Here is a 26,961-nt window from a genome sequence, read left to right as displayed (position 1 = left end):
TTGCCTAGTATTAATTATAATGTGTTATTTGTTATATGTGACAAGTGCATTTATTCATTTCCTAGAGCATACAAGTGAACAGTGTGGATGGCCACCTTTCTATGACCCCCATGGTGGCAGCTACCTTTTTGTTTTGTTTTGTTTTTGTTTTTTGAGACAGGGATTCCCTGTGTAGCCTCAGCTGTCCCGAACTCGCTTTGTAGACCAGGCTGGCCTCAAAGTTTACAGTGATCTGCCTGCTCCTGTCTGAGTGCTGGGATTAAAAGCATGTGCCACCACACCTGGCTGGTGAAATTACTGTTAGATTGAGACCAGGGCTGGGGGCACAATCACTTTAAGGAGCATTATCAGTCGAGTGTCCTTATTCCCATCCACTATGGGACTATTTTAGAAAGAGGTGAGAGTGGCAACACTGTTCTCTTGTCGTTGTTCTGAAAGCTTAAATGGCCTCCAGATGACTTTGAGATAGCCTTCCTGTAGTCCTGTAGAACAGGGCACTTTTTTTTTTTTTTTTTACCTAGGCAAGGAAATTATTCCACCTTATTTGGTTACTATGACCCAGCGAATATGCTTTCTTCGGTTTGGGAGCCAGCATTTCAGGAATGGTTACGGGTCTGGGTAGTTTCATGTCCTGTAATATCTAAGATCTGGTTTCACCTCTTATTTATGGGCAAAACCAGAAGCCAAGTCCTAAAGAAATGCACTTCAGAGTCTCTCATGGTCATTCTTCATTTCCTCCAAGCCTTTTCAGAAGGATTTCCTGAGATTTATGGCTTCTTTATTTCCACCCTTAAATAGTTCAGCGCACCACTGTTAAGAGAACTTGTGCTCTCCTCCAAAGTATGATTCCTGTTGAAGTCTAATTCAACAAATCCGGGGTTCTGTGTAATGGAATCTCCCCAATGTAGATGACAGCTTGATTTACTGTTGTAAATGTTTTTAGGATTTGAATGGGACATCTAAATGGTTAACTATTTGTTTAGAGTCTGCTTTGGGGGTGCATTCTCTGGCCATGCCATTCTTACTGGTTTCTGGAATAAGTGACTTTCTCGAACCATGCCTGTTTTTCGCCCCCTTTTAGGCTGTGTTCTCAGCCCATACAATGATAAATTCCAAACAATGTGATTATGATTTTAATATACTTTATTTAAAAAGTACACAGTTTTAAATTGGTTTCCATGGTTTTCAAGCAGAAGGGACACTGCCTACCCCATACAGCCCCATTTCTGATGAAGGGTGATCATGTGGCAAACTCACATTTGCATGACTGGCAAAGTAAAAAGATAACTTTTTCTCAATGTATCAGTAAGAGTGTCTATCACGCACAGTTTAAAATCATGAGATGCTGATGCCTGGGCTATGCTTATGTCTCCTATGTCGCACCATATTTAGGTTCACAGTTTATCCATGACTTAGAGCATGCCAAAAGAACATCCCAGTAGTCAGTGTCACCTTGAGAAGAGGCTCCAAAGCAGGGGGAGCAGCAACAGGGCCGCCTGGGCCTGGACACTCGATGCACCCCCACACTCCCTCGCATTCTCCTGTGGGGAAAGCAGAGGCTGGTTAGAGCAGGAACGGGTTCCAGGAGACCCTAAGTTTCTTATCGTGATGAGAATTCTAGCGTCTTCTGATGGATGGACAGATAGGGGCTTGTATGAATCCCTCCAAGTTAGAGGGCCAAATATCGACCTGCAGTTGTTGATGCACAAGATATCTAAAGTACTCTTTGAATTATTTTAATTATGTGGGTGTCAGTGGTGTGACTGTAAGTCAGGAAAGGGCATCAGATCAGGCGGCATTAAGAGCAACTGTGAGCCACTTGAAGTGGGTGCTGGGGATCAAAGCAGGGGATCAAAGCAGGGGCCTTCGCAAGAGCAGTATGCACTTGCGACTGCTGAGCTGCATCTCTGAGGCCCTCTTTGAAAATGATGTAGAGCAGCGGTTTTCAACCTTCCCAGCACCGTGACCCTTTAATACAGTTCTTCGTGTTGTGGCAACCCTAATCATAACATTATTTCACTGTTACTTCATAACTGTAATTTTACTATGATTGTGAAACGTCACGTAAATATTTTTTGGAGACAGAGTTTGCCAAACAGCGCACAGGTTGAGAACCACTGATGTAGAGCATCCACGAGGCAAAGGGCTGTTGGTGCGGGAGTTTGCTATAATCCTACAAAAGCACAATAGTTTCTAGTCAGAGGGGGGATGGAGCCCTGGAGCCAAGGGGCACAGACAGCTCAGAAACTTCTCCTCTGGCCGTCTTTATTTGGGGGAGAGAAAGCCCTGTTTTGGAAAAATCCTTTTATGTGTTCCTGTCTCTTAAATGCATCTAGACATGTAGCCCGCGCCATCATTTTCCTAATCTATTTGGCTGTTTTCTCATTAATGGGCACTCATTTTCTCATCTGCTCTTTGCCAACAGCTGCAAACCGTGAGTCTGTACCGTCCAGTGGGATTTGCCTGTGCCTCTGGGATGGGGAGGTAGCCAGGGGGAGGCTGCAAAGCTTGAGACTGTTTTTGCCTCTGAGGTAGAGTTAGGTGCCTCTTTCTTTACCTTGTGTTACTTTAATAACTTTGTGCTTTTAACTAATAAAAGCCATTTGAACTTCTTTAAAGTTGCTACTAGCATTGTTTATCTTTTTCCTTTGCAGGTCAAACCATTTAAATAATTAAATGGGTCTGTTTTGTTCCATAGTTTCTAGTCTTAGACAATAAAGCATCTCTCTAATTCCTAGTCCTAACCCTAATCCATATATTCTTTTCTGTATTGGTCATCTCCTTATAAGTATTCTAGAAAAAGAGAAATTATAGATTTTGTTTTGTTTTGTTTTTTGAGACAGGGTTTCCCTGGGTAGCCTTGACTGTCCTAGACTGGCTTTGTAGGCCAGGATGGCCTCAAACTAACAGCGATCCACCTGCTTCTGCCTCCCGAGTGCTAGGATTAAAGGTGTGCACCAACACACCTGGCTGAAATTACAGATTTTTATATGTTTATCTTATATATAATTATCAAAGAAAATTAGCTTGCTACCTCTAGTAACTTGCCCTTTAATTACTCAGTTGTATAAGTATGCGATTCCTGACAGATGTTTATTTTGACACAGGGTCTTACTTTGTACCTAAGTCTGGACTTGAACTTGCTCGCTTGCTGCCTCAATATATAGATATATTGCTTCTTCAAGACAGGGTTTCTCTGTGTAGCCTTGGCTATCCTAGACTCACTTTGTGGACCAGGCTGGCCTCAAACTCACAGAGATCCACCTGCCTCTGCCTCCCAGATGCTAGGATTACAGGCATGCGCCACCATGCCCAGCCAATATTTTCATAGTGACATTTGGCTTAGGTTTATTGAAGTATTAAAAAAATTCAGCATATATATGATACATACATATATACATATATAAAACATATTGCTATTGATTTCCCCATTTAACTATAGAAGCAAAAATTCTTAAAAAATTCTAATTTATCATAATCAAGATATTGACAGTACTTATTATATGTAGTATACTTGCTTTTAACACCCTTTAAACTGGATAGCCTACAGCAATTCAAATTGTGCAGAATTTGAAGGCCCACAGACAAGAAGAAGGCAGAAGTGACTCTCTTTTTAGCAGTGGCCATTCAACCTCTCTACAGTTGTGTATCTGGGCAAGCTTTGCACCTGGTAAGGGTAGAAGTGGGCTTCATTTATGAACCTGTTTTCCTTGGTTTCAAATGGCATCACCTATAGCACTGCAGAATGTGTGTAAACTCATCTTTGTCAGGAGTGGCCTTAATTCATCACTCAGCACCAAAGGTGTGACAGCTAAGAGGTTAAGATGCACATGTGTCTACGCTGCTGCCTAACCACCACCCCCACAACCCCCGCCCCGGGAGAGTAGTGAACCCAGGCCAACAGGTTTGTAGAAGACAATATCACTCTGAAGGGTCAAAGGGCTGGGCAACCCTGACTGCCACTTAGCGGCCACCTCCATCGGTGGCGACTATCTGATAGGAAGTCACCATTTTTCTTGAAGTGAAGTTCCTGCAAACAAAAAAACTGTCTGAAGTAAGCAGTGGGAATTCACTTTATCTTCCACTTGAGGTAAATGAACCGTGATGGTCAGAGTTGCCATGTGCGGGATAAAAATCCTAACACAGCTAAAATAAGAAAGACAGAAAAAGATTTAAAATATTTATATATGGATACCAGGAAAAGATGACTAATCGGAGATAAAATAAGGCACAGACAGGCTGAATATCCTGAGCTATTAGCTGTCTTCTGTCCCTTTCTTGGTTTCCTGACTGGAATTATTTTTCTCTCAAGTCAAGTTTCTAGCTGGTGGACCTTGGTCCCTGTGAGGGGCTCGCTGTGAATCTGATGGGGGAGAGAACACCACAAGGGCTTTTCAGACTTGCCTCAGGATGGAAGCCGTGGCAGGACTCCGGACGTCGTCTGATCTTCTGGGCCTTTAAACGCTCGCACTTAAGGGATTCGTTATGTTGACCGTAGTTAAGGCGTGTTTCCGACCACTGCTTTTCTCCCTCTGACTTTCAGGGGTCAAAACTGGGCACTAAGTTAGCGTAAGCACCTCTCTCTGCCCACAGGTAAAGTATAGATCCTTTCCCTCTTTGGCACGCTTCCCTCAGCTTTCCTTACGGCAGCTTCCCCTTTGCCCGTTGCAGCCAGAGTGGCTGGACCCACACACAAAAGGATATACCTGATTTCTATGGGCGCCATGGTGATAGGGACCACGGACTCACAGGGGCAGCTGCTGTCCACCACCACCATGAATAGATTACTGCTTGGGATCTGCTGGATGACAAAGGACCTGTGGGGACAAGAGATAAGGAGACAGTGAGAGGCACTTACCCTCTGTCTTCATTTCATTCCTGTTGCTTTGATTAAAAAAAAAAAAACCTTGATAATGGAACTGAGGAAGAAAGTGTTCATTTCACAATTTCAGGTTATAGTTGATCATTGCAAGGACGTCACAACTCAGCATCTGGGGACAGGTGGTCACAGCGCATGCATGATTAGGAACAGTGAATTCAGGCATTCCTATGTTCGGATCATTTTCTCTACTATTGTACAGTTTAGGATCCTTGGCCTAGGGAATAATGCGTACCACAGTGGGTGGGTTTTTCCACCTTGGTTACAATACACAAGATGAAGTCATGCCCATAGGCCAATTTGATCTAGACAATAGTGCATTGAGACTCCCTTCCTGATGAGTCTAGATTGTGCTCACTTGACACTTAAAGCTAACCACTGCAGCATCTCTCAAATGGAAGGATATGTAGGGGCACTCCTCCCCTGGGTGGGAACGGCCATAACATTTTGTGGGAGCAGGTTGAGCGATAGATAACCTTTCCAGGAGGCTGCCTCCCTCCATGAGGTGCTCTCATTAAAAACACTAAGCTGGAATGAGAAAGCAGCAGCTGTATTCACTTGAAGTTAGCACCTTTCTTCTTGGAGAGACTGGGGTTCCGTACAGAGAGATCAGTCAACGGTGACTAAGTCACTTCAGTTTTCAGAATGTGCCCCCTTAATATCTAGTTCCATTCCCTAGCTCTCAGGATCCTCACAGTGAAACTCAAGCAGCGTCTTTCCCGTCTCCTCTGCCAAAGGCTTCTAGTTTAGTAAGAAAAAGTCCAGAGCATTATCTCATTCTGCATTTGACTTTCTTCAGGGGGGTCACTTTTCTCTTCTTTTCCCCAGAATCTGCTTGTGTGCTGGTGAGAAAAGAGATAGCGCATTCCCTATCCCCATTTCTGTACCGCTCTGTTCTCTATCTGCCCAGAAGAGGGGAGGATGTTTTCAGGGAAGCGGATGCTGGACATTGAGGAGGTTCTGGAATCCATGTTAGTTGCAGAACTAAGACTGTATAGCAACTCCAACCTTTGGTATCCATCAGTCCAGGTGTGGTGGGCTTGATGGTGTCACCATCACCGTACTGCAGTCATCTGCAGAGGCTGTGTGGATGTTAAACATCTGGCTGACTACTTGCTCTTGGATGACTACAGCACTGAGGGTTTTCAAAGATTTGGGGTGAGGTAGGGTGAGAGCCAAACTCATCATGGCCCATCTTAGTACCTTCAGCAGCCATTCTCCTTAGCTTTGCCCCACTCTTAACACTCTTTATTAGAGACACTCCCTGGGACTACGCTCAGAAGAGCCTCTACCTCCACCAACACCCACACTAAGAATGCTAAGATCACATCAGAAACCTTGCTTTGTTAAACAGCCCACCTCCCTAATGGCCCCACAAGGTTTCGGGAGATGTGCTTAGTTATTATTTTGTTTAGTTAGGTGACCTCAAGAATTTATGTAACTTCCTCCATGCTGATTTGACTCTGTGTTTTGGGGTATTGGTCATTTATATTTGGCTTAGAATAAATTATCTCCTTATTTTTTTTATTAAAGCAGGCACATTATTTTATATCAACAATTCTGATGCCTAAGATAGACGCCCCCTGAGAAAATGTCTACTTTTGCCAGTCACTTGGATTGCTGCCATGCATAAGTATGAACTGTTGACGTCCCAAACTTCAGCATAAGATGACTCCTCAAGTGGATAGAGGTGAGTCTTTCTGAGGCCAACATCTTGCTTTTGAAGTCCTATTCTTGGTTTATTATTTTGTTTGGGTGTCTATTGATAAAAATATTTGTTGGAACTTCTTTTGTTTTGTTTTGTTTGTTGTTGCTTTGAATATGGCTCCTCCATCTGCATTTGTAGTTTTGTCTGTCCTCCTCCCAATCTTTAAAAGGTCCCCTTTGTAATATAGAATTACAATGAGTATCCAACTCTAAAGATGCCAGGATAAGGGCTGCTTGGTCCTTCTGGCCTAGAAAGGTACTCTTACAAAAGTAAATGGATGTTGTGCATAGGCAAGGAATGTTCCTCAGGATGCACAATGGTGTCAAGTTTCCCAAACAACTTAATTCCTGGGTCAGAAGAAACGCTGATAAACCCAAGCTACACTGGGGGGGGGGCGCGGGGGACTGATTTCATTGAGAAATCAGAGGAAGGGAAGTTGCTCCCACAGCAGAGCATACAGTGCTCAAGACTCCTGGCCCTTTTGCTGGCACAGAAGGCTGGCAGTTTTTGAGAGAGGGGAGCCTTGTGGGAATAGGAATTCACTGAAGGAGGAATGGTTGGGAAGTAATGACAATTTGGTGCTCCAAATGGCTTAGGTCTAATGCTGATGACACCTTAACATAACATACAAGTATTCAAAAAATGAGGGAATCAAGGATGATTGGTATCATGTTTACAATATTGGGGAGTAATTTGATAATGCCAAATTGGATTCTTTGCTTACCAAACTAGAAGGCTTTGGTAGGGAAAGAACTGGAGAGGAAATATCTGGCTGGCTGTGCGTGTGTGTGTGTGTGTGTGTGTGTGTGTGTGTGTGTGTGTGTGTGTGTGTGTGTGTCCTGAGATCTGGTTCTATCTATAGCGTCCTTAAAATAGGTATATGCTTTTGACTCATGGGGAAATGTTGGTTCCTTTCCTCACATACATCCTATCGGATTGCATCCTTAAACCTGGGTAACTTTCATCTACACATCTATGTAAATAAAAAAGATGGTTCTCCTTGTAGTACTGATATTACGGCCTGGTGAGTACCCCAGAAGTGGTTCCAGGTTCTTCTGTCATCATAGGAAAGAGAACCAGACAGGCATGTAGATAATAGCAAGCAAAGCAAGAGAATCTAGTTTAAAAAGAAAAGGGGTGCACTTCCAAGCGAGGAGTGGGCCAGTGTAAAGTATAGATCAATGTTCTTACTATACCAAGGCATTGGGGCTCATTTGCAAATTTGGGCCTTTCCATGCATGCCTCATTAGCATGCCCGTGTGTGTGTGTGTGTGTGTGTGTGTGTGTGTGTGTGTGTGTGTGTGTGTGTGTTGATGACATGTTTTAGGACATCTGCACAGTGCCCAATTTTAGTCAGTCCACTGGGGCTTTCCAGCCTCATACACTCACTCAGTCTCACATCTTGTTCGATCAGCAGACCTTATTAAAAGATTTCTCGTGAACCTTGGGGAAATTTTTTAAACTAGAAAACCATGCAGTCATCACAGAAACACTTTTCAGCTCTGGCTTTCCTTTTTCTCTCCTAACTTTTGCTTACAAGATGATTTCATTATAGCAGATTGCTTCAGCCAGCCCTTGCTAAAATGTGAGTAAGAGTAAGGGGCTGGGATCTCCTGAGAAAGAAGGAGTTATGTGTGGGAAAGGCTTAAAAAGAACAAGTAAATGAAACCAAAACAGAATATCGTATGTGTGATGTGCTTCACCTGAGACCCTCAGTGTCTATAATATTCACAAATGAAAAATACTTGCAAACAACAACAATAGAAGGTTTGCAATATAATTAGGTGGGACTAATTCAGTGTCTTTAAAAGGATGTCTAATTCGCCACATGTTAAGAAAGAGGCACTGGAGTCCATTTACAGCTTTGTAAATGAAATGTCCCTTTGAAATATAACTCCCTGTCTACTGAATGGTTTATAAGCATGGAAAATATTTTAAATTGTATCTACATAAGAAGCTTGGCATTTAGGCCTTAAAGCTCATTAACTGTGTTTGCGATGTAAGCAAAATCTTGTTTTGCTGGGAATCATACCTTTGGAGGTACAAGTAGGCAGATCAATAATTAAATGTTTTAAGTAACTGGGAGATGTTGCATCTATGAGGACACATAGTACTAGGTTGTCTGAAAATTAGATAATATAACCCTAGATATTCAGGTGAGTTTTCATGAGTTAGACGACATTAATTAAATATAGGGGGTTAATATTGCTGGTGTAGTCAAAAGCAGATGCATCTTTGATCAAAAAAGATACCCACGGGCACCCCTTTACAGAGCGCCTAACAGCCAACTACTGCATAGATGGGCAATCTGGGCAACTATTAGGAATTTATCAGTTTGGTAGCTGTGGACAAAATATATGCAGAAATCTATATCTTCAAAATCTTTTTTTAAAGTAAAATGTACAATCTTAAGTTTATGGTATAATAAATTGGGTAATAGTCATAAGAGTTAATTTCTAAGAAAACATCAACTAAATAAACTTCATAGTCTGTATACCCTAGCACTTTGGTTTTATATTATCTTAACAATTGTTACAACCTTTTATTTTCTATGTCTCCATATCTGAAAATTGCATTATGAGAATTCAAACTACAAGTAGGAAAGAAAATAAATGACTTTGAGAGGACAATGAGACATATTTTATAAAGGAGTAGCAGAACATTAGCAAAACCAATTGTATAGCTTTAGTCTTTAAAATGCCTATTTCCAAAGCTCGAAAGAGGGGCATAGTATATAGACAAGGAAGGATGTGGGGTCTGTGACATGGCTGAAAGGGTAAAAAAGTGCTTGCAAAGTCATGGTACTTGTGGGTGCTTTTATTCATAGGATTTTCTAAGGACTGGACTGATATCCAAGGCACAGTGGTGCACATCGAATGATTTTATTGGTGTTCACTGACAGGTCCCTAGAGCACTGCTCTGCTTTCAATAGGAGATGGTGGATGTGTACTCTCGTGTTCCCTATATTGCTTTTCTCACTGAACAAAATGGCCGCATAGAGGTGCCTTGGGGGATATCGACCATAGTGCAGCAAAAGAGAGAATGTTTATATGTTAGCAAAGAAGAGATGAGATTGTAAAGCTCATAGAGAATTGGAAAAACAATGCAAAGAACATGGCAACTCACACTGCAGCCCCATTGGCAAAAGGAAAAAAGCCAATTACAGCAGTGTAGCAGAGTCCTGGCTGCAGGGGAATTCCATGGCACATACAAACTTGAAATCTCTAAGGTGAGTGGAGGAGAAACTGCTTTGCTGCAAAGAAGGATCTGCCCATAGCCATAGCCACAGATGCCATCATAGCTTAGGGGGTGGTAGCTCAGCTCATCCTTTCAGAAGCCTTGGGTCACTGTGTACTTCAATGGGTGGAAGTCTGCCTGCCATTCAGCATACTGAGCTTTCAGATGAATAGCTATGAACCCAAAGCCTCTCCTGATGTTCCCTACAGAAACTAGGGAAGGTATCCACTTGTGCTTACCTACACAGAGTACTAACTTGTTTCTGCACCTTTGTTAAAGCAGGTAATGGTGTTATAGACTCCAGCATCTGCCAATGGAGCCTTAGGCAGGGTCCCTCTCATACTATATAACCATGGTCTACCACTACAGGCACTACAGACTCTAGCATGGCATGAGCTCATCCCATCTCCTTCTGAAGATCTGGAAAGTTGGTTGTAGGTAGCACAGACCCAATCATCGCTTATCTTTTTCTTCAGAATCTTGGAAGAGGTCTCAGACTTTGACAATTGGTACTGAGATACTGACATCTCTTTTTCTGAAAGCCACAGAACAAACCTCTCTAGATCTCACACCAATGAGAAGTGGTAGCTACTGCCATGGGCCCTTGTCCAATACAAAGTCAAGCAGCTAAGTCCATGAATTGCTGCAAGTAAGGCTAGATCATGGAGACAGATAATGATGACATCAACTGAAGCTGAAGGAATGACACAGCTTCCTTCGCCTCTTTCCCTTAACCACACCCAAAGCATCTATAACCCCTAAAAGCTATTTGATAACAGCAGTAAGAAAACCAATGTTACAAACTTTGTACAAACATCAACATAAATGCACAACCATGACACCTTCAAAGGAGGACAACATTTACCCAGCAAAGGATCTCAATTTGAAGAAAACCTTGAAAATTACTGATAGAATTATGGTTCTAAATAAACTCAATGAAATGCAAGAGAATCAATTCATCACAATCAACAACAGTCCTCATAGACTGGCCAATTGTCTTAAGAAAGATCAAGGTGTGTGCTGCCTACAAAAACAAAAAACAACGCCAACAACAACAACAACCGTCATTGGCAAACATATGCATAGCTTAAAAAGATATTGCACAGATGGGAACCAAAAGTGATCAGAGGTGGCTATATGTACAAACTACAGCAGACTTCAAACAATGAAAATTTTTGAAATAAAAGTGTCAATTCTAGAGGAAAATTTATCAATTTCAAATATTCACATACCCAAAACTCTGCTGATCAAATAATAAGGCAAAAACTACGTGTTAATGGAAAGAGAGACCTTACTAAATCGGGTGGCTTTGATACTACACTTTCCCCAATGGCTGAAAATCAAAAAGAAATATTTGAATTGAGTCATACTCTAAGCCAAGAAAGAAGACACAGAATTACTCATCAGACAGTACAGCCATGCACATTCCTCTTGCTTATATGTAAGTCTCCAGGACAGATTTTGTTAGGTCACACACAAAGCTTCAATATACTTCTCAAAAATGACAACATATCATGTATTTTCTCTGTCTAAAATGGGATAAAATCACAAAGAAGAATGGAAAGAATATAAACATATCAAAATCAAATATGTTCCTGAATGGCCAGTAGGTGAGTCAGGAAACAAAATGGGGAAACTATAAAAACAAATGATGGTGTAACACGCTACATCTGTGGAATATAGCAGAGGCAGCAGTCCTGAGAGGAAAGCTCACCAATAAATGCATACCCAAAAGGAATTAAGGCAGAAATAAGTTGAAGATTAGTGTACCAAATAAACCAGTATCTTAAAAATTAAAATAAATGAAAACAGCTGGTTTTGGTGAAGACAAGCTGACAATTAGATGAATTAATAACATGAAAACCCAAATAAGCAGAGATTAAACAGAGACATTGTGACATATACCTGCCGTGACTGTATATTTGAATTTAGAGTGCCCAGCAGAAATGCATGCCTGGGAGCACATAGCACCTACCAAAGCTGAACCAACAAGACAGACTAATAGTGAGCAATCAGATTAAAAGTTTTCTGTATTGGAAAAGGTGGCTATGCTGATGATCTCAAAAGCAGAAATACCTAAAGAAGGGCTAATTTCAGTTCTTAATATATTCCAAAAGTTGACATGGAAGGAATTCTGTCACAATCTTTATTAGGTCACTCTTCCCTGATAAGCAAACAAGAAAAAATATACAAAATGTAGGAGTGCCAAGGTGAGCCTTTTAGAGGCCCACAGAGAATGGTGAGTGAAGCTTCAGAGGCTCCTAAGACTCCTCGAATGGTCCTGATCCACTGCACACAGTGTTGATCCACTAGGGACTCCTAGCTCACTAGTGAAGTCTCCTAATGGATCCGAGGCTAGGACAGTGACTGCTTCCCCCTTCTTTATGGAAGTCTCTTAAGGTGACTCCCCCACCCAAACATTTCCTAATAGCTACACCAGCCTAATTGATTGCTACTGGTGCTTGAGCCTAGCATGGGATGATTTGATTGGCCCTTCAATCATTTGTTTGTTTGTTTGTTTGGTTGGTTGGTTGGTTGGTTTTTGGTTTTTCAAGACAGGATTTCTCTGTGTAGCCTTGGCTATCCTAGACTCACTTTGTAGACCAGGCTGGCCTCGAACTCACAGCAATCTGCCTGCCTCTGCCTCCCAAGTGCTGGGATTAAAAGTGTGTGCCACCACGTCCGACCCTTCAATTGTTTAAAAGCTTTTACCCGGAACAATAAAGTTAGATGTGCACTTGGAATCTGATTCCTGGAATTCTGGGTGGGCTCTGTTGCCACTCATCCCCTTCCCCTGCACTCCCCGGGGATCCCCACAAGGAAACATATACTGGTATCAGTGAGGAAAAGAAATGTTAAATTTCTCAATAAAATACCAGCAAACCAAATTCCCTAGAACATCAAATACCATGGAATACCATGGCTCAGAAAATCATCTTAGGAATTTAAGGGTGGTTGAATATATGCAAATTAATAAATGTGGTATAAACCATCAAGCAAAATAACCATAGCATTATAGCAGATACATAAAAATCAGTAAATGCAACATTACATTAGAATAAAGACACAGAATTAGACATAATAAGAACATACCTCAAGATACTAAGATTTTTTATGAAAATTCCTCTGTGTGTCTGTCCCTCCTGTACGCCCCCATACTAAATGGGGAAAAACTGACCCTGTTTCCTGTAAGATGTGAGACATCACAGTATGTCCTCTCTTACCACTGTTATTTGGTAGAGTACTGGAAGTGTTAACCAGAGAGGCAGGGCAAGAGACAAACATAAAGAGCAAACATTGTAAAGGAAGAAAGGAAGACATTAAAGAAAGTATCCATGCTGCAGATGAAATGATTCTACACATGGAAACACTAGACACTCCATGGACAGCTGTGAACACTAATAAATGCATCATTTAAATTGCAAGATACAACAAAATGAATGCAGAGAAAATAGTAGTAGTTTTACATAAAGTTGTGACTTTGCTGAAGAAGAAATTAAGAAAGCAATTAGGTTCAAAATAACTGGAAAGAGACTCAAACTATTTAATGATAAATTTAAGCAGAGCAGTAAAAGATCTCCATAATAAAAATTATAAAATATTGTTGAAAGAAATTACAGGGAACATAAACAAATGGAAGCCTATAACCTCCCTATACACACACAAAATAGAACGAGCCGAATTGTCGTTAGCGGGCCTGCTGGTACAGGAGTGGCATGCGTATTATGAAATCCTTTGATTGGATTTGAGGACTGCTCAGCAGTAGGCGATTTATACCTGGGCTATAAACCTGGCCAAATGCCTGTGGATAGGGAGGCCCTAGAGAGGAATCTGCTGTTACTACTTGGCTAAATGATCATGTTTGTGAAATCACCTTCAAAATGTTTGGTTTTTCCCAAACATATGAGTTGCTTTCAACCCTGGTAGCAAAGATTCCTTTTTTTTTTTTTTTTTTTTTTTTTTTTTGTCATGAGCAGGGAGACGACGTACTTGTCAAATTCTGAAGATTAGTGACTGAACGCAGAGCTCTAAGAAGACACAGGTATCAATGCCCAAGACTTCAGAGCAGAAAGAGAGTAAATACTGGAAGATGTGGAAGAGTGCTGCCCTAGGACGTGACATGGTGGTTCTGCTCATGAACTCACAGCACTGTGGCCATCAGCACAAGATCAATCCACACAACAGTTCATCATGGATGGGGGAGGGGCTCATGAGGTCCTACTCCCAAATGAGGACTACTGTGGCTGAGACATGGAAAGGAGTCAGTTTTCTTTACGGTGTTGCCACTGGTAGGTTTTCCATGTTTCAGAGGATGACCCCGCCCATACCCATGTAGCTACATGCACACAAAGAGCACTAATGGGATATAGTAGAATTAAAAAAATAAATAAAAAGAGGGCATGAAGTTGGATGGGGGTGTTGCGGTAGAGTCTGGGGCAAGTTGGAGAAGAAATGAAGGCTGGATATAATCAGAATACATTGTATACATGGATGCAATTCTCAAAATATAAGAATATTTAAAAAAAATACCCAGAGGAAAAAACAAAGAACCCCTCATATATAAAAATTTAGAAGCATAATATCTAATTTTTCAAATGATAGTAAACAAAAACTAAAGAGACCGTTCATCAGTGAGAAGCACTGACTGCTCTTGCAAAGGACTCAGATTTAGTTTTCAGCACCAACACAATGGTTTACAACCATCACTAACTCCAGTGCCCTGGTATCTGACACCCTCTTCTGGCCTCCGAGGGCACTTTCAGTCATGTGCATAAGCTCCCTTGGCACAAATACACATGGTTAGCATAATAAAATAAAATCCAACAATAAGGAAGCAAAAGGACTAAATAGATGACATTTCTCAGAAGAAGTCATACAAGTGGCCAGCAAGTGCATGAAAACATACCCAGTCTCGTTGGTTTGTAAAATGCAAACCTGAATCACAGTACACTGGGATGTGCCTCAGTAGCAGACTGCTAAACAGGCATGCATGTAGTGCTGGAATTGATCTCTAGCAGAGAAAAAGAAAAGCAGATAAAAACCACTGTGGGGTATCATTGCACCCCATTTAGCATGGGTATTACAACAACAACAACAACATGACAGCCCAATGAATGCTAAGGAAAGGGAACTCATATTGTTGGTGAGAATCTCTATGTCCATCATAGAAAGCAATATAGAGATTTCTCAAAAATCTAAAAATAGTACCATCATATACTCAACAATTCCAAATCTGCATATATACTCAAGTGATGAAGTCATTATATCAAAAATACTCTTACAGTTTGGTTCACAATAGTTAAGATGTAGGATCAAAGTGTACGCCCTTTATATGAATGGATAAGGAAACAGAATACATATTAAAAATGGTACGTCAAGGACTGAGGAGATGGTTTGCCATGTCAACTACTTGCTATGCACAATGCCCCAATCCCAGCAACCACGTAAAGACAAACCACCACAGTGTGACTCCCCACCCAGTACTTGCTGGGGAGGGGGACAGAGCATCTCGGGGGCTCCTTGGACAGCCAGTCTTTCTGAAACAGTGATAGTGGAAGGCATCCAACTTCTATCTCTAGCCTGCACACATGGGTGCAAATATCTGCACACACACACACATACACACCACACACACACACACACACACACACACACACACACACACACACACACACGGGAAAACCACCACAGAACATCAGTCAGCTACGGAATGAAATCGCGCCATTTGTAGCAACACTGATAGAACTGGAGGCTGCATTAATTAGTGAAATAAGTCACACAAAGAATAAGACCACATGTTCTCCATTTGTGGAAACCAATAAGTCAGTCTTGTAGAAGAATGAATGGGATGGCGGTCACTAGAGACAGGGATGCATAACGGACTGAAGAGATAGATAGAAGTGTTCACAGCTGTATGATGAAACAATCTACACGCTTCAAAATGATAGGAGTGTTACATTTCCAGCACACAACCATGATTAATGGCCGAAGAGATGGAAATGCTTGTGCCCTGATTTGATCATTACATATTGTATACATGTGCTGAATTACCATAATACACCCCCCCCACAAAGATGTACAAATAGTATGTCTTACTAAAAATAAACCAAAGAGAAGTGTAAGAACTCAGTTGTGAAGTATTTACACAATGGGACATTCCTCATTGCAAACCGTGACATAGATGAATCTCAAAGTAATTATGCAGAGTGATAGAGACGAGACAAATGGGTATTGGTGTATGGACTTCATGCTTCTCTTAATTCTATTAACAAATTCTACAAAATTACAAATGGATCTCTGAGGCAAGTCACAGCGAGGTGGTTTCAATGGGCGTGTGGGTGGGTGGGTGGCCCCGGGTAGGGAATAAAGGAAATAATCCAAGGGACGGGGACACTCTGCGTGACGGGCAAGCTTACTGTGCTTATTGTGGCTTCAGTTCCGTGCATATGTAACGATGTCAGGATGATCAATGGCGTACATCACATGCCTATCAACTATATTGTAGTAAACCCGGTTTTTAAAGGAATTTTGCATTTTAGCACCTTGGGTTTATTTCAAAATGATCCCGCTCAGCTAAATATTGTAAACTTTTACATGCTTAAACAATTCCAAACTTAATCCCCTTTTTGGGATGAGGCGAACTTTTGGATTTCCATGTAACTCTGGAGTTCAAAAGACATGTATTAGATCTATTTTTAGTTAAGTGTGTTATTAATGTGTTCTGAAGTTATATGAGAGCCTCAGAAACCTGACAGGTCATGTTATAATATGCTATTAATTATATTCTAATATTAAGGGCAGAATAGAAAAAAAAACAGATTTCTTGGTCAATTTTGAATGGTCTTTAGCCAAAGATATTCCCATTTTGGGGACCACCCAGTCTTCTACACTTAAAGAGAATTTTCTGACAAAACCAAACTAATTTTACCAACAAGTCTGCCTGGTAAGGATTTGTATTACTGTAGAAAAAAATAAAAGGTGTCTTGGTTCAAAACTATTAGAAAACTAGATTGAACTAGATTGATTTTGATCTTTTTTTTTTTTTTTTTTAGTTTCTCTTTAGGGATCTTTGTACGGTGGCCTCTCACAATTTTTCAAAAGAACTACTCCTAACCTCAGGGCTGACCCATGCCTTGTGATGACATGCACGGATCGAGGAACAGATCAAAATGTCTGAAACACTGGAATTTGGGTTCTTCCCATAATGAGCTCCTGAGAAACAAAAGATTTAACAAGTGGGAGGTAAAAGCAATTGATTTCCTCTATTGGAAGAGACATCATAGGCAAAATTCCCTCAGCCTGTCAGGCACCTTGCCTTTAAAGTATGTCGTATTGCACACATGCATCATATCCTTGTGATGATGTGTCCACATGGACTTTGGGAAAGCTGGGTGCCATTCATTTCCCATTACGCTAACCCAAGGAAACGAAAAGCTGCTTGCCTCCAATGGCTCTACTGATGCTCAGTTTTAAAGTTCATTTCTCACCACCCTGAGTACACTGTTACACTACGTAGAGCCTGTGTAAGAGGAAGAACTTGCTTAGTATTCTTCTGTGCATAACAGACTGTGCTGACCTTAGTCTTAGATATGGTTTCATCCCACTCATTCATGTCTCATGACTCTGTGGGGACTTCTTGCTTTGTCACACTATTTACAAGACTCCAGCGGTCTCATATACTTCAAAATGTAAAGTCCCCAGAAAATAATTCTCTCATTAGTTGGCAAACTTAGAGAAAAATCCTAGATTCTTGACTGTCAAACCCCTATTTTAAACCTACCAGAAGGTACTTCTTTGCAGGGGAGATCTTGATTTTAAATCAACACTACCACCACCATCACCATCCCTGACAGCCAAAACTATAGAACTTATTAGGAAAAAAAAAGCAGAAAAGATTCTTACTGGGTGCAGCCAACAGACTACTGTATGGCTGGGCATTGACATTTGCAGCTACGGGACATGGCAGATGCCTGGCTGTTATTCATTTACTGCTGCTACATAGGATTCCAAACACATATAGCCTGCCCTGCCTATCAGTTACTTGTGGGTGTGGCCAGATGTTGTATACCCCAGGGCCTATGTGCACCACATGGACACCAGTTTATAAGCAGAATGCAATGGACTCCAAGAGCTATATGGTGTCAACACTACCATGGTGAATTCAGACTTCCATTTACTTTGAAGGCACTCTCACTCCACTGACTCTTGTACATGGTTCCAAAAATTTGAGCTCATTCCTTTTTAATCCAAATAGCACAAAGAATTTGGTCTTCAACAACAACAATATTCATGGTAAACTTATCAAAAGTGACCAAATATTAAAATCAGAAGACATATCTCTGGAAAGATGAGGACTGTATTAAGAATTTTAGGAAAGGTTAATTTTTCTATAATCCAAGAAAGAACTTTTTTAGGCGAGAGAAAAATAATGCAAAAAGAAGTAAAAAAGATAAACCCTTCAAATAGAAAATTATATATTGTACAAGTTGAAAAAATTTCTGGCCAAGTTGCTTATGAACTCAAAGGTGGGAAAAGAGCCTTCAGTTCAGCCCATCAGGGTTATGGACAATATGGCGAGAAATGAAATCCAACAATCATCACTTCATAGTGCAAAACCTAGGGATAACAACCTATTACAGAAAGTGGGTAGGACTTAAAAGCCCACGAGACCTCAGGACACCCACAGTACAGGGCATCCACAGAATATTGCACGTACACCCCATATGCTGCCAATGGAAAGTGGACAGGCCATTTTGAAAACTGACACTAAAACTCCATTTCCCTAGTATAATTATAAGGTAAGAATTAAGAAAAACTTGGGCCTAAAAATTCTGTGAGATTTTGATATCTCCACAGCTGACCATTTGTCTCTCCCTGGCACTAGTAATATTTGGCATATGTGAAAGGAATTTTGTTGAGAAGGAATGCAAAGCAATATAGGGCTATCATCTGATTTCTTCTAAAACACAAACACCTATTTATTTAACCAACTTTAATGTGGTATAGCACCAAAACAATAGGACATATATAAACCATTATCAGCAAGTAAGAGTTCTAAAAATTAGACCCTAAAGACAAGTCTTTCTTTGAATTAAATGAACCATTCACATAAGGTCATAATCATGGAATCAATTTGTTCAAAAAAATAAAAAGGAAAAATGTAAGGAGAGGATATGGAATGCAGACTCCAGATATGAGAGGAAATGCCTGTCCAAATGATTGAAAGGGCGAAGTGAGCTTTAAGGCAAGTTGTTATCTTTCGAAGCAGCTGGGACAATATGCCTAAGTCCTGTGCAAGATCAAGCCAACTCAAACTCCAGAATGGATGTGGGGAGGGTCTTATAAATTCACACCCCTTCCTGAGGAGCCGTTGGCAATTGGTAGCCTCTGGGAGCCGCAGTTTTCTTCAAGGATGTGGCCTCTTAGAGGCTATCCATACTCCCTTAGATGATCCTGCCTCTGTGAGCACATGGGTAGCACCGTGCGGACTCAGTGGGGTTGAAAAAGGAAGAGCACGTGATATGCATGTCTGAAAATTTTCAAACAATAGAAAACAAGGCTAAAAAAGATGCTCTACAACAAATACTTTTCACCGTGGTGAGATCTGAACTAGCTTCACAGTAGACAGGATAAGGAACGTTTCAGTGAGTGAGAAGGATGTCAAAGCTCAGTCCCGAGGAACACAGTCCCTACATATTTAAACCTTTGGGAATAATGACTGAGAAGGACATGTGAAATACAAGCCTGGTCTGTCCAAGATAGCATGCTAATAAACACACACACACACACACACACACACACACACACACACACACACACGCACATGCGCACATGCACACTCACACACGGGCATGCACACACACGCACATCTGTTACTCTGAGTCTAAAACTGCAACAGTAACATTGAATGTGAAGTTGTTAGATTCACACATTAAAAAAAAAAAAGACAATCAGTGCCTTCTAAGTCAACCATATAAAAGTAGCAGCAAGGAAAAAAAGTTGCGAATAAGAGAGAAGCAGGTTAGTAATACCACAGTGTAATGATTCAGAGCAAGCCATCATTAAAATGTAAGGAATAAAGCAGAAAGCTGCAGAAGTCACTAACAAGATGGGTCCTTATATATGTAATGAGAGAAAACAAAGGGACAGACACATCAAGAGGGGTCGATGAGGACATGAACTACACAGGCAGGAACTCTTTAGTTCTACACTGCATCAAATACAAGTGTCTTGAACATCGTAACAGGGACATACTTCTAAGAGCAGAAAGCAACAGTTCTATTTTTTCAGTGGGCGAGCATGATCAAAAGTGAATTGCAAAAGGATAGAAAGAGGAAACAAAACAAAACCAGAAGCAAGCCAGGAGATTCCACCTACTCTCCAGAATTTGAGAAGGGTTCACATTTTATGTTGCATGTTCAAACACGGGGGCGGGGGAGCTTAAACTTTTGAACTGTGAAACTAGAAAAACTGAGAATGAAAGCATGACCTTACACCTATGTCCCTGTCTTCCTCTCCCTTCTCTGTGGGGTTGAGTTTCCATTCTCCTCTCCAAAGCCTACTGCTTAGGCTGCTAGGAAGACGTGAGTCAGGAGCGCAGGAGACAGATAAGCCTCAGGGTCGTCATCTTCATCTTCATCATCATCATCCATCTCTCTCTCTCTCTCTCTCTCTCTCTCTCTCTCTCTCTCTCTGTCACACACACACACACACACACACACACACACACACACACACACACTCTGTCACACTCTCTCTCACACACACACACACTCTCTCCCTCTCTCTCCCTCTCTCTCTCTCTCACACCCACCCCCACACACCCTCTCTCTCTCTCTCTCTCTCTCTCTCTCTCTCTCTCTCTCTCTCTCTCACACACACACACCTCCTTCAGCCACAGGCATGCCATCAGGGCTCCACTTCAGAAGCCATTCTTCTTAAATGGCACCGTCAGCAACTCATGGTGTCCTTCTTGCTACAGCACAGTATCTGCCTGCCGCCTCCCTTTCGCTCCTCACACCCTTCCTCTCCTTTTCTTGAACACATTCACTCTAAGTTCACTCTACTCTTTACTACCCCAAATGGATTTGTGGCCGCCAAGGACCAACGACTTCACCATTTTCCCTCACCTTCTCATCTTCCCAGCTTTGTCCTCTTCTGCAGCTGAGTGTAGTTTCCATGGAAACCAGACCACAGCTGGGTGTCTGCACCTTTCCTTCTAAGTTCTAGAGCTGAGTCTGGGGCAGAGGGATCCCCACTTAGTATCTGTTGACTCCATGACCAAACCTATAATAGTGAAAGTAGAAGCCTGAAGTGCAGAGCCCCGGGGACAAGCCACAGAATCAGACTGCGGATTAAAACAATCTTAACGCAGATCGACTTTTGGCACTCCCGATCGCAGAATAAGTCACGGGATAGCACAAAAGCCTGAAGGATGACAGAGGCTGTTAAACATCGTCAGTGACTATGCTGAACACTCCAGCAAATAATGTGAGAATGTAGTGAAAACACACCTTGGGGAGTCAAGCACAAATCATCTACATTCAGCCAGGCTATAAAACACACACGCAGACCAGTTGCAGTAAGCAAAGCTGAAACACTCTTTTGGGAATCGACTCCCACGTGAATGCTGCCACATCGCCCACAGAACAGATCTGGCTGTGTTCTTAGGAAACCCACACGAACCCACTGACCAGCCACTGGCACTAATAAAAGAACTCAGCACATCGACTGGCTAGATCATCAGCACATAAAACCATAACCTCACACTGGCAATAGCCAATGAAAAGAGTTTCGGAAATAAAGCCCCATTGATAGTGCTGATAATCACTGGGAAGGCCCAGGAATAAACTCAGTAAACGTGTGCCTGCACGCAGAAAAAGATGAACTCTGCAGAAAGTAAAAAGACAACCTAAAACTGGGTGGAGGCACACAATTGTGGAAAGGAACATGGATATTGCCTCCAAAAATTAACTTTGCTATTCAAAATAATCTCAATTCAAACCCAAAAAGGATCAGAGGCTGAGGTGACAATTCACAGGTGATTTTAAAATAAAAGATCATTTGGAGAATTGAAGGAAAAATAGGTTTTACTAAAAAAAAGGGGGGGGGGAGAGATTTGCTCTACTCAATAACAAGCCTAGGAAACAAAGGAGAGCAAGAGCTATGCAGGGATCATTGCAAAGTCACTAAGGGCCAGAGAACCATAACTTTAAAGGTAATGGAGATATTGACATTAATCTTTCTTTAGGTGACACAAGACCTGAAAAATTTGAAGGTAGGTAAAATTTATAGATTGTAGACTGTTCTACACCACTGCTGGGAAAGTAAACTTTCATATTATTATATACATATTATTTTATGTGTCTGAGTGTTTTGCCTGCATATATGTCTGTATACCATGTATATACACAGTGCCCACAGAAGCCAGAAGAAGGGATAAGATCACTTAAGAGTGGAATTATAGACAGTGGTGAGGATGGGCACTAGGAATTGAGCCTGGGGCCTTGAGAAGAGCAGCCAGCACTTTTAACCACTGAGCCATCTCTCCAGATCTCAAAAGTGACTCGTAACTATGGAAACCATTTAGACACTGAGAACAGCTCTTCTTCACAAACTCTAAAAATCTTGTGTATGGAAGCCTTTGGTAGCATTGTTTCTCGAAAAGAAACAATCGGAACCCACCTGAATGCCCACCGATAGGTGCCAGCTAGGTGGGCACAGTATGTTTTCTCTGTGGCCTACATGGTACCAAGGACATGGCAGGGGGAAATTCTATTTACTGTCACGAACATACATAAAACATCATGAGTGGGAAGCTAGTGTTAAAGCATATATATATGAAATAGGAACATTCAAGAATATCTCACTCTGCTCTAGAGAACAAGAATGATGAGTGAGATGAACAAAACGCAACACATGTACTAAGTACAAATAGCAAATTCGTAAGTGGACAATGACCCAAAACCAGGTATAGCATGTGGGGCTGAACAAAATAAGTAAAGGATGAATAGATAAATATATGTTCTCCCATTGACCGGAAGGATCAAGTGACGTTAAATATTCATGGGGAACAGGCACCCCATCACCTCTGGGTTGACGTGTGTCATCCTTCAATCCTTCTCTCTGCGACACACAGGTGAGCCCCACAGCCACTCGGCAGGTCACAGGCCAGCCACCCTGCCCTTGCATCCATCTCAAAAAAAAAAACAACGTTGGAAGCTGGTTGCAGAGGCTTTCTCCCTGATGAGCCTCCTTCCCTGGCCCTGGACTCTGCTTCTCCTTGTCATCCAGTCAATCAGGGAAAAAGGAGAGAAGCAAAGATAGAAGAGTGGGAGGTGCCAAACAGAAGACTGAGTAAACTTTGCAGCTTAGCAACGATAAGTAAGGAGGTCCCCTGGCCTCCTCCTGCTTATGGGTGCTTTTTATTGAATCCAGTAAGGACTGTCATTCTGAGTGTCTTAATTAGTCTGTGTATCTTACTACTCTGTGACTTCCTGAATGACATTTTCAGCAAATACTTAGCATTTGTGCATAAGATAGGGACCTGGTTCCACTGCTCTGGGCAGCCAACTGTATGCTTTGGCAGCGGGGAGGGGATCACATAAACTCACTAGACCCAAATGCTTAAGGACAAACAAAAGTTTTAAACACGGTGCCATGAAGCCCCATAGCCAATGTCCCCATTTTGTTCTTAAATCGTAGGAGATGGCGTTCTGCATGTAACTGCCCCGAAGCAGAGGAAAACCACCCCCTACGAAGGATTTACCAGCGGAAAGATTAACTGCTTTTCCATATTTTAAAGACTTACTGCCTGCTTATTAACATGGTGCCTTGGAGGGGCCTGGGCAGTGTTAGCTGTACATTTATGTGTACAGTGTGTATTTATGGCCCAGGGTGCATGTCTGAACTTCATAAAGCACACCTCCATCCTGCTGGGCCCCACAGCCAGGCTGACATCACAGTGTAGAGTTTCTGGGGCTGGTGGGTTTGCCTGGGGCCCAAAAAGCCCGAAGAGGAAAGCATTTCAATAGAGAAACACAGCGATGGCAAAGAAGCAGAGATGGGTCAAAATGTGGGAAACGAATGAGGTCGTCATTGGAAAGAGAGTTGGAGAGAGGCAAGCAATGTGACATGTCCGTTACTGGATATGAAATAACCCAGTCCTCCTCTTCCCTCCACGGCGGATGGAGCTGGACCTGGAAGGGAAGGAGGAATGATACAATCTCCAGACAGCCTCTTCTGAGGAGAGTGACAGGCGCTTGCTATCTTCTGAGGGGAACTTTGCTGATCACAGGTCAAAAAAGGACTCTGAGGCTTCCACAACACACCCCAGCAAACAAGAAGAGGAACTGGGAGATAAGACAGCCAGAGGGAGCAGCATCGCACAGCTGGACCACTGGGGTGGCTTGCTTTTCACTATATAGGTACAGAACTGGGCTCTGAAAAATGACTGAGTGGGATAAAAAGTATAAATGGTTTGAACCTAGACTGAAGTCTTTACCTTTTGTAGATTTTAACCCTCTATAGATTATCATTCATTCTTTCTTTGGATAAAATCTGGGTAATATGGAGGCTGGGAGATTGCTCAGTGGATACAGTGCTTGCCGTGCAAACATGAAGACCAGTGTTCAGGTCCTCAGGCCCCATAAACAGCTAGGCAGCATGGCTGCCACCTATAATACTAGCAGTGACAGAATCTTATAAGCAAGCTGGCTAGAGGTGGGGAGCTCCAGACCCAGAAAAGACCCTGCCTCGGTAAATAGAGAGTGACTGAGGGAGGCACCCAGCATCAACTTCAGGCCTCCACAAGCATTCACACATGTACATGAATACACATGTGTACCCACACACATGCAAATAATTATATACACGCCACATGCACACATAGATATGCCAAAGGAACAGAAGTTGGACAAAGCAGAGGTCACAGTCATGGAGGCTCTTTGGGTTTGTCACTGATCTTGGTCCACTGTGCACACATCTCTACTTAGGCTGGCTCTGCACCTTGGCCCATTCTTCATCCCCAGAACATACCAGAAGGCTTTATCCTGACAGGGCCAGTTCTATCTGCACTGAGCATCTTGTAGGTCTGCAGCTCCTGGGCAGGTGGTGAGTTTGCCTTGCTCCTTGGCTCCCACTCCCACCTAATGCTGCTGGATCTGAAGTTTGCAAGCTTTCTCCTCCCACTTATGTCTAAGTCAATTCTAAGTCACTCAGTGTCCCTGCCTCCACGAAGCTCTCCCCACCACTGAGGAAGGCTAGCCTGCTTCTCCTATGCGGTGGCTTGGGTACCGGCATCGCTGGTATGCAGCCTCCATATAGGCGTGCACACCAATGCTTACAGCAACGCTTTCTCCTGTACCACTAGCCTGGAAATGATGGGGGTAGGGATTAGACACCAGCATTCTATCGTGTAAGGATGTCCTAAAAATGAAGGTTTGGGACATTTTTTTTTTTTAAAAACATGCCATGTTGATAGTTCAACCGCATACATGGGGAAGCAGCACTAAGAGTGTGGTCAACAAGAGGTTCTGAGGGTGTCAGTTGGGAGGCACAGACACACACAAGAGGAAGCCCTCAACCAAACAAGCAAGCTAGGAGCAGGCAGACCAGCTGTCACAGGGCACACTTCCAAGTCCAGGGGTGTTCTCGCCCCCATGCCACTTCTCAAAGGACCTCTTCACATGGCTTGTTCTTTAGCTGGGTGACAGTGGGAAATGGTTCAATAGCAGAAATCCATGAAAACCTCAGCAAGTGCCCTCCCCTTCCCTCCCTTTCCCTTCCTCCCCCTCCCCCTCACTTTCCTTTTTGAATAGATAGGCAGGGGTAGGTCATTGTTTTGTTTAATTTAAGCACTCTTGTCTTCTGGATCTCTGAGAGCATGGCAGATGTCCTTTCTTTCTGTTTTCTGTGTAATAGAACAGGGCTCATGTCTCCTGACCATGGACAATGGAAATTGAGGTCCAAGGGAAGAAAGTCAAAGTATCATAAGCTTCATAACAAATGAATTTTACAGAACATACAACAGACACAGGTAGTCTAGACCCTTCTGTTGTCCTCACAATTCTCCCAGATCCCAAGCCTTTTCTCTCTCTCTCTCTTCAGATTGACTTCTGAGAAACAAACAGATTCCTGCCTGCCTGCCATCCATAGATGCTCTGCTTTGATCTTCACACCCACTCTCTCTTTCTATTCCTTTCTGTGGGTACATATATCCTCCTCTTTGTTTAAGAATCCACCCTTCCTCCAGGCAGCCCCCCCCCCGTTTTGTGATGGGCCCAGCATGTCTAAGCAAGCCACCTGGGCACTAGCAAATGGGTACAGCTCCTCTGGCTGAAGAAACAATGGGTTCAGAGCTGGGCATTACTCCTTCATGATTTCATTCAGACCGAAACACAGATGGCTTAGCTGCCCGCATTTCCTGATGCGGTTAGGAAAGCATCAGTCTTGGGAGCTGCTGGCAGCCACCCTGCTCTCAAGGTTGGAAATATCTGCTAGGAAATACTTAGAGAGGAAACCAAGTCTTGGTCCTAATCTCTGGAAAACTAGAGTAAGCCTTACCTGAAGCCATCCTCTCAATGTTTCCTTTTACTTAGCTCGCTTGAGCTGAACCCTCTGACCTCGTAAATGGAAGGCTAGTAAGTAATCTGCTTGTTAAATTCCACAGGAAGGGCCATTGCCTAGTTGATCATTTGTGGTCGGAAAATTTTGTTCTTAAGGAGCTGAGTCTTAGAAACCATAAACCTGGCTTTTAACAGCTGGACCTGCGACAGCCCAAGACCCAGATTGGCACGGGGCTCCTCTGCTCCATTTTACTGGTATGGAAAATGGGTCCCCATTTTCACAGTTGGGTACCAAGATTAAATGGCACCAATAGTTTTTGTGGTGACAGGTTATTTATTTTAAAATACATGCAATTGGCATTTATGGCACTCCATTTTTGGCTGACTGATAGAGAAGATTGCATGAAAAGCCTGAACACTTTGTCTGCTGGCTGTGCGGGTATTTCTTTTACTGTAGACAAAAAAAAAAAAAAAAAAGCATCAGTGATAGGCATCACTGTGCCTTCCAGTCACCCGCCAAGGCTTGCTGGGATTGATGACGCAGACCTTGAAAGCACCTTAGGCAGGAAGTT

General features: G+C 42.4%; 1 protein-coding gene across 1 annotated transcript in view; it reads right to left on the bottom strand.

The window, feature by feature from the left end:
* Positions 1 to 1,125: 1,125 nt before the first annotated feature.
* Positions 1,126 to 26,961, bottom strand: part of CACNA2D3 (calcium voltage-gated channel auxiliary subunit alpha2delta 3) — a 798,196-nt gene continuing 772,360 nt past the window's right edge. The window contains exons 36-38 of the mRNA XM_084794478.1: positions 4,703 to 4,817; positions 4,405 to 4,485; positions 1,126 to 1,541 (exon numbers count right to left, since the gene is read on the bottom strand). Coding sequence (XP_084650604.1) covers positions 1,449 to 1,541; positions 4,405 to 4,485; positions 4,703 to 4,817 — 289 coding nt within the window. The 3' untranslated portion in view covers positions 1,126 to 1,448. The remainder of the gene's footprint in view (positions 1,542 to 4,404; positions 4,486 to 4,702; positions 4,818 to 26,961) is intronic.

Source organism: Acomys minous (genome assembly GCF_964271855.1).
Source record: "Acomys minous genome assembly, chromosome: 9".
NCBI classification, from domain to species: domain Eukaryota; kingdom Metazoa; phylum Chordata; class Mammalia; order Rodentia; family Muridae; genus Acomys; species Acomys minous.
This window is presented reverse-complemented; position numbering and strand designations above follow the sequence as displayed.